This window comes from Scleropages formosus, chromosome 7 (assembly GCF_900964775.1).
Source record: "Scleropages formosus chromosome 7, fSclFor1.1, whole genome shotgun sequence".
Classification (NCBI taxonomy): Eukaryota; Metazoa; Chordata; class Actinopteri; order Osteoglossiformes; family Osteoglossidae; genus Scleropages; species Scleropages formosus.
The window spans coordinates 29513452-29528181 of NC_041812.1; the positions used below are offsets into that span (position 1 = coordinate 29513452).

A 14730-nucleotide genomic window follows, 5' to 3' on the forward strand; every position below is an offset into this window, starting at 1 on the left:
CCCCTCACTGTAGCTACTGCTGCAGCAACTTGCTTCATGATACAATGATGCATTGCATAAAATGTAAAAGCACAGAATCCTGACCACTAACTAAATGATTCCTCCCCTTCAAGACAATTGTTTGTAACAAAAAAAAAAAAAAAAAAAGACAAGGCTGCATTCACTTCACTGTCTTGCCAGTTCTCTCCTCACAGTGCTGCAGACAATGCACGCCCTATATTCAATATTCTGAGCTGACATCTGCCTGGAATATGAATAATCTTGAGGATGCAAGGCAACTGAGAACACAGACCCAAAAAAAAAAAAACCACACACTCAGAAGGTGCACTCTCAATTCTACTGTGCTGTCATCTATCTGCACTGACCCAGGCATTAGCCAGAGAAGGAGGGAAGTGTCAGCTGTGGCACCCAGAAGAGCAGAGAGCTGAACACTTATTCCCAAACCCCCCCCCAAATGCAAGGCGCTGGGACCAAGCCTGCTACAACAAGCAAATTCAATACTGACGGCTAACGGTTTCCCCACTACCTAGCAGTGGTTTTGACCTGCATCCTGATAGGATCTCATTTCTGCTCCCTAACACCTGCTATGGGGCCTTCCCATCATGCAACAGGGCAATCAACCTTCAAGTGCACAGCTGAGCTGAAAGGATTGATATGGAGTACTTTTTTTTTTTTTTTTTTTTTTAAAAAAAAAGTCATTCTTTTTAAAGTGGTAGTACTCTACTCTCAAGGCTGGACACGGGGTTCTTCTTCATCGATACCCAGAATAGAAGCGTTGACACAAACTGCGTCTGAGAGTGCTTGAAGGAAATGTCACAAGGACTCAGCTCTGATGGTGCCGTGATCATGGGTACATGTCAGTCTCTTGTGAGGGCATTCACCAAGGCCTGCAAGGCAAGTCACAACATGCAGAACAGGCAAAACCCCTTTTAGGAAGCTGCTTAGCTCTCACTCGAACGAAAGTACCATAAAGTTTTCTTGTGGTAATTGTCAGACCCCACTTTCAGTCTGAAATAGTTTTAGTGAAACCATCACCTAAACGTCCAGTCGTCAGCAATAACTGTCCAACGTACACCATGAGCCACTCCTGGACAGATAGAATGTGAGGCAGGGAACATCCTGAAGGCCCATCCGGATGATGGGCCATCACAGGACAATTTCCCACGCATGCACATACACAACAAGGGGAAATGAGGGGCATTAAAGGCAATAAACATTTACTAATTCACCTCAAGCTTGTCTTCCAGCTTCAGGACAAAACGAACACAAACTCAGGGAGGCGTAAACTCCACAGACTGAGTCCGATTCAAAGTCACGTCCCAACCCCATAGCCCAGGAAATGTGAGGCACCAGAATTTGTCAATGGATTACTTTCCCTTCCAAATATGGAGGAGTCAGCCTCAATGTTATTGGGAGCAGTTGGGACTGTAGCAATTGAAGCTTCTGCCTTTCGACCCAAAGGTGGCAGGTTCAAACCCCACTTTCAGCTGTAGTACCCTTGAGCAACGCACTTACCCTAATTTGCTCCAGTAAAATTACCCAACTGTATAAATGGCTACATAATTATGGGTAGCTTAATGTTGCAAGCTGCTTTGGAGAAAAGCATCAGCTAAATGATTACATAGTGCATTACCGTTGTGTCTTACCACAAAGGAATGGATACTTAACCTGCTCAGTAAAATGTCAGTTTCAGCCATTTCCTTACTGGAACTTTTTCTATGCTTTACCACACGAACATTTACGCAAACACATAACATTAAACTTTAAGGTTCCAAACCTTACAGAAAGTTTCAAAGCTTAGCCTACTGAAGACCATTTACCTTGCAAAAGCAAGAAAAAGTACCTAATAACATTGCACAGCTATTACAATCTTTGCTTATATGGAGACAATTTCTTTTACTGTGTAGGATGTACTGTACACATGCACACAAAATTTGCTGGACCTATATGGTCTGCACCCATTGTACAGACCTGCTGTGTTCAGCTGATGGCAAAGGATGAATGTAGAGAAAAGTCACATATTTCTGCACACCTGCTTTGAAGGTGGCCAACGCAAGACCCAACGTATAAGACGTGGAAGTGATAAACTGAACAAATGCTGAAAGATAGGTGTGTACGACCACATGGAGAGAGACACCTTTTTAAAACTCCAAGAAGAACCTCGGATTCAATATCTTACCTGCCTCTCGCTCAGTGCTGTGATCTTAGCTTGAAGTTCATGGAGCTGCTTCTTCAAATCCACATTCTGAAAAAGGTGAGACATAGTGAGCAACAACTTGTTAGAGCGTGTCTCCATCCGCCACAGGATCACAGCAAAATGTGTTTGGCAAATCTTCCACCTCATCAGGAAGATGGACAAAACTGCCTGGGATGAGAAGACAAAGCTGTTGTACATGTTCATCTTGCGTTCCAGAAGGGCCATCGCTGCTGTGAGCAACAAGTAGTAAAGACTAGAGTGTGTTGGCCACCTCCTGATAGCAAAGGACCTGCTTCAGCATGGTGATGAGGCCCTGGAGCTGTTCCACTGGACCCGGTGACACAATTTACCCACAACAACGATCCCCCACGCTCCCACCCACTTCTCGGTCCCTTAGAGACCCCCCGAAAGACTACACAAGATTAATTATGTGCCTTTGTACTCTTGAAGTGACTTGGTGAATTACTTGGCAAAAAAGCACACCACTGCAGCAGAACAGTTTTACCACCGGTGAGCACGCCAGCCAGTGAATTAAATGCTCACAGGGTAAACACTTTAACAAGGTGAGCTGTGTTAAGACTGCCTTAATGGTAACAGAGGAGAGAGACCATTTCCTCTCATATGTCCTGTTCCTTCGCAGACACAGAGGAGCGACACTCAGACTGCAGGGTATATGAGTAAAGCTTGGCAATTCGATGTCTGTTCAGTGCAAAATTTCACTTTTCTCTGGTTACTACCCAATTTCAGTTGCACTTACGAAATATCTGTATTTATGCATACGATTGCAGAAGACATTGAAAATGAAAATTTGCTTCCCCAAAACATCACAAGTTTTCCTTTCCATTCAGCAAACGCAGCGCTTGGTCTTTTCACATGTGAGCATGCACACACTTTATTCATTCACTCATTTAGCTAATGCTTTTCTCCAAGGCAGCAACAATCTCCCCATTTATAGAGCAGTGTAATTCTTACTGTATCAGTTCAAGTTACATACACTGCTCAAGTTTACTACTGTTGGGGCAGAGATTTGATCCCATGAGTGCAGGTAAAAGGATGTAACCACCACACTACCTACTGCGACTACTCTGGGATGTGTTTGGCCACATTTATGGAGAGGTCCAAGTAAAACTTATAAATTATGCCCCTGAATATTACAAACTGTGCTATGAGACCATCCACTGTGAAACGTTTAAATGCAAGTACTGAAAGACAGTAATTTGTTCCACTGTATACAAGACATATAGAAAAATGACAGTAACAACCACTTGAACTCAAAATAGTGGTCTACTGTGATACTGTTAAGAAAGGTACTTTCTCCCAAGTTCCTTCCAGGCTGTGTACATGGCTCAAGTGTAAATATAGAGAAAGTGTGCGCGTTTCACAGATGGACGAGTGACCCATTGTAAGTAGTGTATCTTGCAGTGTAAGTCACCACGGTGAATAAGGTGTGTGGACTGATAACACTACATAGAGTTCATTGGAAGGTGCTTTGGAGAAAATCACCTGCTAAATAAACAAACATAAATGTAAATATAGAAGAGTGTCTACAGCAGCAGCAAGTACCTCTATCAATCCTGGTGGCTTGTGACACTGAAATGAACTCCAGGATGTGAAATTACACGTTTTTCTGTGAACCTCTGTCACTGGCACACTGGAGACTATTAGCTCACTTGAACAATAACATCCAATTATCATTAAACTCACATGTGAAGAAAGAAAAAGCAGTCTAAGCAACTTCTCTCCCTCTCTAAAACACACACACGCAATTATGTGGATACTGGATCTTAGCATCAGTAGGAAATGGGTAGTTCTCACAAAAAGGAAACCCCCTGAAGCTCCCTTCTCTTTAGCATCATCCTACGTTGAGAAAATGTAAATTCAAGCATTCACTGATTGAATGTTTGCATTTTCATGTGCTGCTGACACGAACAGGTAGTGTACTTGTATTCCATCACGCAACTGCTATCAATGAATTAAATATGAAAAATGTAGGGCTAAGCAAAGTACAAAATGATTAAATATGCACAACCCTTACAACAGTTCTATTACTGCAGAAGACATTTTCTACCAAGACACGTCTCAAAAGGCAACGTTAGTCTTGAAAAGAGGGGGGAATGGAGATCAGGAAATGCAGGGAAAAGCATGAGCTGAAAAACAGCAAAAGCTTACTGGATCAGCCTGTAAAGTACGATGAAAAAGTAAAGGAGGACAAACTGTACAGACAGTTCAGCAGCTGTGAGAATCCCATGCTGCAATGGAAGGAACTTCAGAAGAAGGTGGCCAGAGGTGACCCGCCAAGTGCACACCATTGTCAACTACTGGGAATAACTGCCTGGAAATTCAACCATGAAAAGAGCACAAGACAGTGGACTGCAAATCAGTGGAAGTACATGGCGGAGCTGATATATTATCTTTAACTATGCTTTTAACACTGGCATGTACAGTGTATAATCGTCATACTTTTGGCAGCGGTATACTAATGTCACAGGATTCAGAGCATATAACGGCTTCGCACTGGGGCAGCAGACAGCATAGTGGTTAGAACCACTGTCTTGTATAAATGGGTAAATCACTATGTGTCAGTGTACACATATATAAAATTAAATATTTTCTCCTATTTGCTAGAAACTGTAAAAATGCAATAAGTCTTGCCCATTTGAACCCAATATGAAGGGTTTGTTAAAAAATTTGTTATTTCAAGCTCCTTCTGCATAAGGAATTAGAAAGCAACACACTACAGTCAGAATTTGGTTACAGCACAGAGATCTCAAGGACATTCACCTCTATCTTTAATAATGTTCTTAATCCTACACTGATAAATTAAACCCAAAATTAGGATTTGGCTGTACATATCAAGTGAGTATTAAGCAGAGTCACATATATTTTGAGTACTTATGTTAGGCCAAACAATAACTAACCTCAGTTCAACTTTTAAACAGTAGTGCTAGAAAGTTAGCGAACCCTTTAGAATTTTATGCTTTTTATAAATATCTAAAACATGATCAGATTTTCACGCAAGCTGTAAAACTACATAAAGAAAACTCAAGAGACAAACACATTATACTTGTTCATTTATTGAGGAAAATGATCCAGTGTTACATGTCTATATTATACCTGTATAACGTTTTTCTCTCATTTGTTTAACTGGGTTCTCTTTGTCTAGTTTTAGGACTTGTGTGAAAATTTGATCATGTTTTGGATCATATTTATTAAAAAGCCCATAAAATTCTAAAAGGTTTACACACTTTCAAACACTACTGTAGGGAGTAATTTTAAAATGCAGAAAATACTTGTATCGTTATAAATATATTTAACTATAAATACATAAGTACCATTGGTGCTGACAAATTACACAAAGGTGGCCCAGTACATCACACTGTTGCTCTATGAAACAGGACTTTGAGAGTAAAATACCCTTTGTTCCTGAGCCAAACTGTAGATGGATGAAATGAATACACTTTTTCAGGTTACCTGTGGATCCTGCTTCATCTGGGCAACCAGTTTCTGTGAGGGGGGAAAAAAAAAAAAAAAGAAAAGCAGGAAAAAATTAAGCATACTTAGAGACAGACCAGTAAATTTTCAAATCAAGCCAAACGTTTCTGAGGTGTGGCTCCTAGAACAGAAAACGTTAAGAGTGGCTTTTAACTATGTTCATGACATAACACCAATGTTTATTATTTGAGGGATTTCTTTGTTTTACATTTTTGGACCCCAAAGGCCTGGTACAGGGCACTGCAACCTGTAGACACAGTGGCCCCTACAGGCACATCCAGGTACTGCAGCCTCACACTCACACACAACAAACTTTGGGAGTGGATAGAATGTTGCAAGTTTGCCCAATTCGGAACAACACTCTTCCACCTGCCCTTTGCTAGATTTGCTGCAATTCCTTAAGGTTCCAGAACAGGACAAGCGCCACGGTGCTGCATCTATTTCGTTTTGTGCCTCTGTACCTGAGAAACTCCATTCCCGGAATGATATCAAACATTGACAATGCTTTTATAAGGCTATGACCCACACTATCCTAATACAACATTAACATTGTTCTGTTCTGGTGAAAATACATTGCTAACGTTTGTCCATTTGACGGCCTAACAAATGCAATTTTAGTACACTCTATACACCATCAAAGAGCAAGAGAAAAGGTCTGCTGAGCAACAAAGTGTCAAAAAAGCACTTCAGTATGATCACACAAAACTCACACAGCTACTACACTTTGTAACAGCCTACATTACCTCATGCCAGAGTCTCTTTGAAAAAAGCATTTAACCCCCTCTTTCAGAGGCACCCATTTTTCTATGTAGTAAAATGTCTAAGATGATTCCCATACATATTACAATTAGCATCACTGCCCAGGAACATTACTCAGCTGAACTGTCAACAAGTCGCTGATGCCAGGGCTTTGCAGGCCTGGAAGACGGCCGCAAGATGTGCTGAGGCCAGTGGATCTGAGCCCTGTTCGGCGCCAAAAGGGGAGGGGGGGATTGGAGGGGGGCAAAGACCTCACTCAAAGTCCAGGAAAAGAAACGACCACCTACAAATGCAGGCTGGGCATATATGCAGGAGGGGGGGGCGGCGGGGAACACACACACACACACACACACACACACACACACACACAAACGAAAACTGCGGAAATAAACTCAGGGCAAGCAGTCTCTTACTGCTTGGTTTAGTAAAATGTGTGCTTAGCCTGTATGTTCTGAAAGTCTGACTAGACACTTCACTGTGATTACTTTTCCATGCTACCTGAATTTGTAGAGAACATCCTATTAAGCAAAGGGAGCTGAGGTCCTCAATTACTACCTGGGATAAGGGTTACAAGACAAACACCAACAGCTTAACTTAAGCATTACAGAGAAAACAAAGCATGGCTGATCAACTTAAACTGCAATACAAATCAGTACGCGGTATATATCTAACTACCTGCCCCATCGCCCTATTGCCAACCACACAGTCCATAAAGAGAACAGGCCTCTAACCGCACTACTAGGGGGAGAAGAGAGAAAGGAGAGAGAGAAAGAAAAAAACAAAGACCCAGGCAAGTATTTGACTGTCAATAAGTATGTAAATTCAGATCGGATTCAGAAATGATCTTCATACCTGATGAACTTGTATTTCCACTTTCAGGGCCTCCTGTAACGTTTGTAATTCCATTATTGATCCCGTCTGCCAGCAGTTCAGTCCCCGGGAGCTTTCAGCCTGTCGAACAGAAGACGGAAAATACCATTTCCCTCAAAAAAGTGTACTTTTCATGTGCATGTTCCAGCCACATTAACTGCTTCATTGCATGAGCCACTAGGAGCATGTGTGCACTTTCAGTGCCAGAAAAAAACCCACAGTATCACCATAATCCCCGTATTTAATTGCCACAGAGTGTCAGCATCACTGCCAAGAGAATAGGAATATCACCATGCTATTGCATAGGACCTCCCCACTGTAAAACTTGAGCACTAACTTTTACATGAGTTCACAGCTGTCATGAAAACAAGTTTTAAGGCTTCATGCAACTTTTACTGGACTGCAGAGACACGTTAATATAAGAACGAAGGTCAGAGCACCGAAACAGCTAACCTGAGAGACCTCTACCAAGTCAGGACTGTGAAAACTGGTACAAAGAAATTAAGCCAGAACAATGGAAGAAAGAACAAAGCAGCACATGTGACCTCATAAAATTACCATTAAAGCAGATAAGTGTTCTTTGTTATCACTTCAAAATATTTGCTATTGGATATGTTATTTAAAATTTTATTTTGCAGAGTCCATAATATTAACCTCAATTGATTTTTCCCCATCAAAAAGGAAGGGAAAAGAACAGATGCAAGTATCAAATGTCAAACTACAAAACTTTATGGTTTAACCCACAATACCACGAGAGGACTACAATCAACAGGGTTACTGCCCTGGTAAAATAAGTTGAGCATATGCACATGCTGAAACTGACACTGTGCGATAACACTCAATCCACAAAAATACTCAATGGAAAACAAGTCTAAAATATTTCTACAATAAACATAAAAAGATCTGAGTCGAAATACTTTCAGATATGTCCGAAATAACACTTTGCTACTATTCAGTTTCTAATAGTAGAAATGAAGTTTACAATAATACTTAATGGAACCTTTTATTTAGGATCCAATCACTTTAATTCTCAGAAGTATAGATTTGCATTTTGAATGCAGGGGGGAGAAGTGCTGCGATTAGAGTCCTTATTTTAAATGTCATAAAATGTGTCTTGTACCCAAAAGCCTTAGTTTCCAGCATTAGAATAAGCTGGCATCCGGGGGTTAGCGGAGGTTTTTTTTTTTTGCACGATTCAAACTCTGGCTTGGGTTGCCCCAAGGTGGCCCCTCCCTCCCTGCCCACCCGCCCGCCCGCCCAGCCAGCCCATACAGGAACAGAACCATGACTCAGTGCTGACGCTGACAGTGTGCTGCAGAGCATGCTGGGTAACTCTCTGAGCCTGTGCCACTACTATCGCGGTGCCAGTTGTAACATGCATCTAGTGGTCCATTACACAAACACATGTTATATATTGCTGAAGTCAGCACAAAATATTCAAGTGAGGGCTATAAATTTCACTGAAAAGTACAACTTCACTGAATTTTAGTAAACCAAATGTAATGTACACACAGACACACGACATATAGATACACACTACATGAACACAATACATTACTTATACTGTTCACATAAATGGACACATTTTATGAAAAAAATGCATATCCTCCTGAGACCCAGACATTCATTTTTGTCCACTCTCAGAACATATACACGCTGCAACGGTGAGTCCTAATGCACCTCATAGCGGATGCTTGTTTGGCAGTGGGGCTGGGACAGCTATACCATAACTATAAATCCCAGAAATGTATGCAAAAATCTTTTTGGCTGGGTGTCCACAGGTTCCTGTGTGTAAAGTAACTATGAGAAAATGTTGGACACAATTATTAACTGGTCATCTCTCCCTTACCTGCACACTATATCCGGCTTTGAACACCATCCAATTCACAGCAGAGAGCACAGCTGTAGCACAAAGAGAGACAACAAATGGGTTTGCAAATTTGCCTCAACTTTGCATAATCTTTGTGAGACGCATCCAACTGAGTTTCTAGTGAATTTACAGTAATCCTGACACACATTCATGTGCATACAAGCAAGCGCACACAGCAGGTGGATGGTAAACGATGCATCCTCCTAGAGCTTTTCTAAGGAGAGGCCCCACAAAGTCCACGAGCGCCCTGAAGCAACAACTTCCTGAGCACAAATCACAGTCGGTGGCAAACTGAGGGGAAAGGCCCGTTCGCTTCTCTAGGAATGTTTTGCTTCTGCGAGTATGCTGAAATCAGTAAACCCAACTGCTCGATGAACACCAATTTCCTTTAGGCTCCGGTTCCCCGTGACCCTGTAAGGGACAAGCGGTTCTGAAAATGTGTGTGTGTGTGTGTGTGTGTGTATATTGTTCCAAACAGGAAGTGACACCTATCCTAGCAACAAAACAAGGAATTAAATTTAGTAAAGCTACACTCATTCACCTCTGATGTCAGGGAATTCTGAGGTCAACTCGAAAACTAGCAACACGTAAGAATTAAAATGTGACATGTTGTTCTATTAGGCATTTTTATTTCAAATTTCTGCTTGACAGAGGAGACCGAGGGTGGGGAGAGACAGACGAATAAGCAGTAAGAGAGACCAGTGGAAAACGGGCAGCGGCGTAGCAAAACTGAGTATTTCCGAGCGCCAGCAATTAGTAAATGGTGAGAAATGGAAAGTGAATGAGTCAGGCCGAGGCGATGTTACAGCCACCCAGTTGCTCTGGTTCGCGTCCAGGGCCAAGCGCCAGGAGGACAATGAGAGGGGGCTATTACAGGACTCACCACCTGGCCGGGCAACTGGTCCTCTGCTCTCCAGCTCTCTGCAAGACAGGAAACATGGTGCTCATTACACAGCAATGACTGGAAATCAGGGCCTCTGAGCAATGACAGGCTGCAACTTCATGGGGGGCCAGGGGGGTCAACCGAGGCAGCAGGTACTAGACGATTACTTGGAGGCGATGGCCACCCATTTTCACTATTTTGAAGTTTGTCTCCTCATTTAAAGTATGTAGTTTACCTGAATTCAAGAGCTTGTATTTTTTGGCCAGTCGGGGAAAAAAAAAAATCCTAAAATATAACGTTAACGCTGTAACGTTTTGGATATTAATACTCTAAAGATACCACCGGATCAAGAATAAAAGAACAATTTCAGGTGGGCTCAATGGGGATGTGAAAAAAATCATATGTTGTAGTTAACAACATATGTGCTGTAGTTGCTAAGCACTTCTCCACATTTAAATGCGTTTACTGCCCAAATAACAGAACAGAAATACAGTATATGGCATGTTGGAAATCATATCTACACACTTCCTTCATGGACCAGAAGCAAAACTGATCATTTTCTGACAAAGCACTGCATTTTTCATGTAAAAAAACCTAGGGTATACTCATTTCAGTTCAATACAACTGGAGTTGCTATGCAACAGGAGACTCATTCATTCAGACTTCACCCGGGTTTAACGGGCTGTGTTCCTCATTTATGACGTAAAGCTGGCAGCAAACAAGCTACAACACATGAAACATAAATCAATTTTTTTTTTTTTTAAGCAAATTCACCTCACTTTTCAACATATTCCACCTGGTTATCAGCAACAACTCAGGAGCACTGCACCTGTATGCAAAGATAAAGCTCTTTGGCAAATATTAAATAATGATGCCTTCTGATTGTGATGTGGTACCGCTTTCTACTGCTCTCCATTTACAAAAAGAAATATTGCTGATGTCAGATTGTTCCATCATAAATCAGAGCCATACGGCTAAGAATTAATAAGGTGTGATTTTAAAAACAGATGAACTACCTTGTGCGCTGCTAAACGGAATAATTTTAACAGAAATGCAAACCAGTTTCTCAGACAGAAATGGGGTTAATTAATGACCACAAATCTGATAATGCACACACTCAGATTACTTTTTTGGTGAAGACAAGCCTTAGTGAAAAAAGTGTGATCTGAACATAAAAACAGTTTTTAAAATAAATATTTATCAAGTGTAAACCATCTGCTCTTTCCATAACTTCACAATAGTTCAATCAATAGGTCTGTTATATATTTATAAGGAAACATTCAACTTACAAGTCACTGCTGCTACCAAGTTACAAAAATGGCTAATTCTGCAAATCAGTGCAGGTGAAATACCATTATAAATGAAAATCTAAAACCTTTTGACTAAAGTCTATCAATACCAAATTTTCTAGTGTAATTATCAGAAAATTGGACAAAACTGCTGCAAAAGCAAAAAATGTTTATCCGAAACGTAATGTGAATAACTATCTACTGTATATTCACATGTTCAGTGATATTTGCTTGTTACTCACTGACTAGTAACAAGCTGAAAAATGCATTTTTTTAAAAATTGAGCCTAATGATCAATAAAAGTATGCAAAGGAAATGAAGATGTTCATACTAGAACAACAATCCACAGTCACTACAAATGTATTCAATCCATTTTGTTCCAGATGAAATCCTCAATAACAGGCTTCAAACATTAATTCAGTTCACCAGCTGATTAGATTAAAGGTGTCTTATTACTTTGGTGAAAAAATAGGCAAAAGCAAAATACAGCATTATTTGTTTCTAGTCTTATACCGTTATGAATTTAACATGGATCAACTTTAGTGCTTAAACTCAGTCAATTTAAGTTGAATAGTTTCAGGCGAAAGATATGCATGAATCAATTTGACATCAGAAACCAAAAGGGACAAAGAAGATCCTGAGTACTTAAATTTGAATAAACGCCAATTCAAGCCAACAAACACTTCATACGCTTGTAAAACAGTGAAACAATGAGACGATGCAGAGCTAATCGGAGACCCAGGTCCAGTTAATTCCGTAACACAGAAGTGATTAGTAATCAGGGCTGCCCATTCGTACAATTTTTATCTGTAAAATTCCTTTGACAAAGTGTGTGTTTGCAGCAAACCCTACATTTTAAAAAAAAATCATCAGCTCTAGCACAAGTAAAATCAGGTCATTTGTTTTCAAACTCTCTCCAGTTCGCCCAGGTTTTAAGTTTTAACAAATATTTTCCTGTTTAAAATTTTACGGTTACATAAAATTGCAGTATCAAAATCCTGTCACGGGTATTCCGCAGACGGACTTGTTCCGAAAATAACCTTTTACAGGAGAATATAGCAGAACAAAACAGACAAAACACTTGTGCACATTTCACATAAGGCCCCAGAGAAATGTAGTCAACTGCTATTAAAAAAAAAAAAAAAATCCTTAAGTTGATGCGCCGCAAGAAGTACTTCACTGTGGTCCCTACTCAAATACGAGAGAGAAATGAGTTAACACAAAGCGAATCGCACCGAAGAAGGATGCTGCCAGCCAGTTAAATGCGAAAGAACATACCTGATCATCACTCACGCGTTGCTGTGTGAAAAGTCAACGGGTTACTCCTGAGTCCAACTATAAAACGTTTAAACGATCCACTGACGGGACACCGGTTGCAAACAGAGAAAAATAGCAATAAGTAAACGCGACGCGTCGACTTTCCATCTGCAAGAAGAAAGGCTCGTCTGCTCTTCAACGCAACGATCTCATGCGCTGCAGGCCTCGAAGAATTTCAGTCGGTCGCAGGTACGGCACCCTTTACCGAAAGCGTGCGGAACGCGTCACTCGTACGCAACTAACCCCGGACGCACGTCGTACAGCTACTCTCCCGGAGCGAGAGCGCGCCAACGAATACGGCAGCGGCACAAGGCGGAGCGGGGAGAGAGTTCGAGGATCAGTCAGGACACCGAATGCAGGAACGTGTAGCGTTCTACTCATCATTCACGATGGATGATGAAGATGATGTAACCACTCCGGGCCTGGTTACTCGGGCAGTGCGTTGGCCACACTGGTGGTGAACACACACACACACACACACACACACACACACACAGTATGATCACAACATCGTGGCACAATCATGGGGTCTCACACTCAACAATGTGTTTGTATGGGACACGCAGGATCATGAAGGAACTTAATAAAGTGGGGAAACCCAGTGAGGGATCACAGTCAAGTTGCCCAGATAGGATGACAGGGATGACGATGAGCGGAATGATGAGCACGAGACGAGGAGGATGGGATGGTGATGGCACCGATGGAATGAGGAGGAGGAGGATGACGACGACGACGACGACGACGATGCTCAGCCGGAGTTGTGCACCCACTCGCCGTCCAATGACAGCCCGCTCCGCTCCGCCGCACGCCAACTGCCGACTCCTTACAATAAAAGGACACGCTGAACTTCCGCGAGCGGACGCGCGTGCAACCCGCGCCACTACAGTGGAAGGAACGATTACGATACAGAGCCGAACGGGGGGGGGGAGGCATCAAGTAACGTACGGGCGGAGCGCGAGGACGCAGCGCTAGCGGATCCCCACACGTCACCTGACGTCCCGTTAACGCAAAAAAAAAAATAAACACGAGAGCACAGACAGAACGAGGAAAGGAAAAAAAAAAAAATTAGAGTCCAACGTCTTTGTGTTTCACCAAGCAATTCTCTCTCATGTCGGCTCTCGCGCCGTGTGGAAGGTGGCAGCAAGTTGAAGAAGACCCCCCCACGCACCCGCACCCGCACCCCCACCCCGTGCCCTCCAACAGCCAACCTCCCCGCCCCCAACTCCTGGAAATAAGGAGAAACGAACAAAACGCGGAGCCGCGCGGCGCGATGCCTCCCTCCTCTCTCTCCAGCCTCGACTCGAGGCGCAGCGCTGAGCGCAGCCAGCGCAGCCCACCGCACCGGTGGGGGACACGCCGGCGGAGCCCCTCCGGAGGGCCGCGCAGGCAGGGCCGCCAAAGTTGCACGGCTGCGGAATGGAAGTTGTGAGGGGCGACGAACGGGCTGTCGAGGTGCACTCACCCCCGGCGGGCCACTGAGCGGCAGTCCGAGCTCCGCTCCTCCGCTCTCCTCCTCCTCTCTGCTCGCTCCTCAGATTATTTCAATAAAAATCCTCAAACAGCCCGCAGCCCTGCTCAGAGCCCCTGCCGGCTATCACTTCACCTCCCGAATGCTCAGAGCTCCCCCATTGCACATGACGGGGCCTCGCGTTTGTCAATATCCGATTTTTTTGTTTGTTTAATTTATGTGAAAAAGAGAGAAACTGAGATACAAAACAAGAACTCTTCTTCAATCTCATTCACCCCCGACCGCAGCACACCCCGTATCACTGCGCGCAGGAAGAGGCAGCGAGAAGGGGGCAGGACGACTGGGAGGTAAAACAGCTCGAAATTGACCGCTGCTGCCCCAAGTCTGTTCCGCTGCACTTAGAAAGAAAGTGCGAGCGAGATGGGTGCCGAGTGCGGCGTTCGCGGTGCGGGAATACCATCGCAAAGCGGGACTACTTTATGTGGCAGTGCGGCGAATTTATTTCACTTTGCCTAAGGAACGGCGGTGTTGCGACTCCCATTGCCTAGGGAAAAAACCCGGATGTAAACTGAGTGAAACTCATCT

General features: G+C 43.0%; 1 protein-coding gene across 6 annotated transcripts in view; it reads right to left on the bottom strand.

Annotated features, from left to right (window-relative positions):
* The window catches only part of phf21ab (PHD finger protein 21Ab), a 51389-nt gene extending 36963 nt beyond the window's left edge, over positions 1-14426 (bottom strand). For 5 of the 6 annotated variants that reach the window (XM_018743396.2, XM_018743399.2, XM_018743394.2 and 2 more), the window contains exons 1-6: positions 12639-12676; positions 10072-10109; positions 9168-9220; positions 7301-7399; positions 5669-5701; positions 2180-2245 (exon numbers count right to left, since the gene is read on the bottom strand). In XM_018743396.2, the coding sequence (XP_018598912.2) occupies positions 2180-2245; positions 5669-5701; positions 7301-7399; positions 9168-9220; positions 10072-10109; positions 12639-12646 (297 nt within the window). In that variant the 5' untranslated portion in view covers positions 12647-12676. Of the gene's footprint in view, positions 1-2179; positions 2246-5668; positions 5702-7300; positions 7400-9167; positions 9221-10071; positions 10110-12638; positions 12677-14139 lie in introns of those variants that run through there. The other variant, XM_018743395.2, reaches the window with a different exon arrangement.
* Positions 14427-14730: the final 304 nt, after the last annotated feature.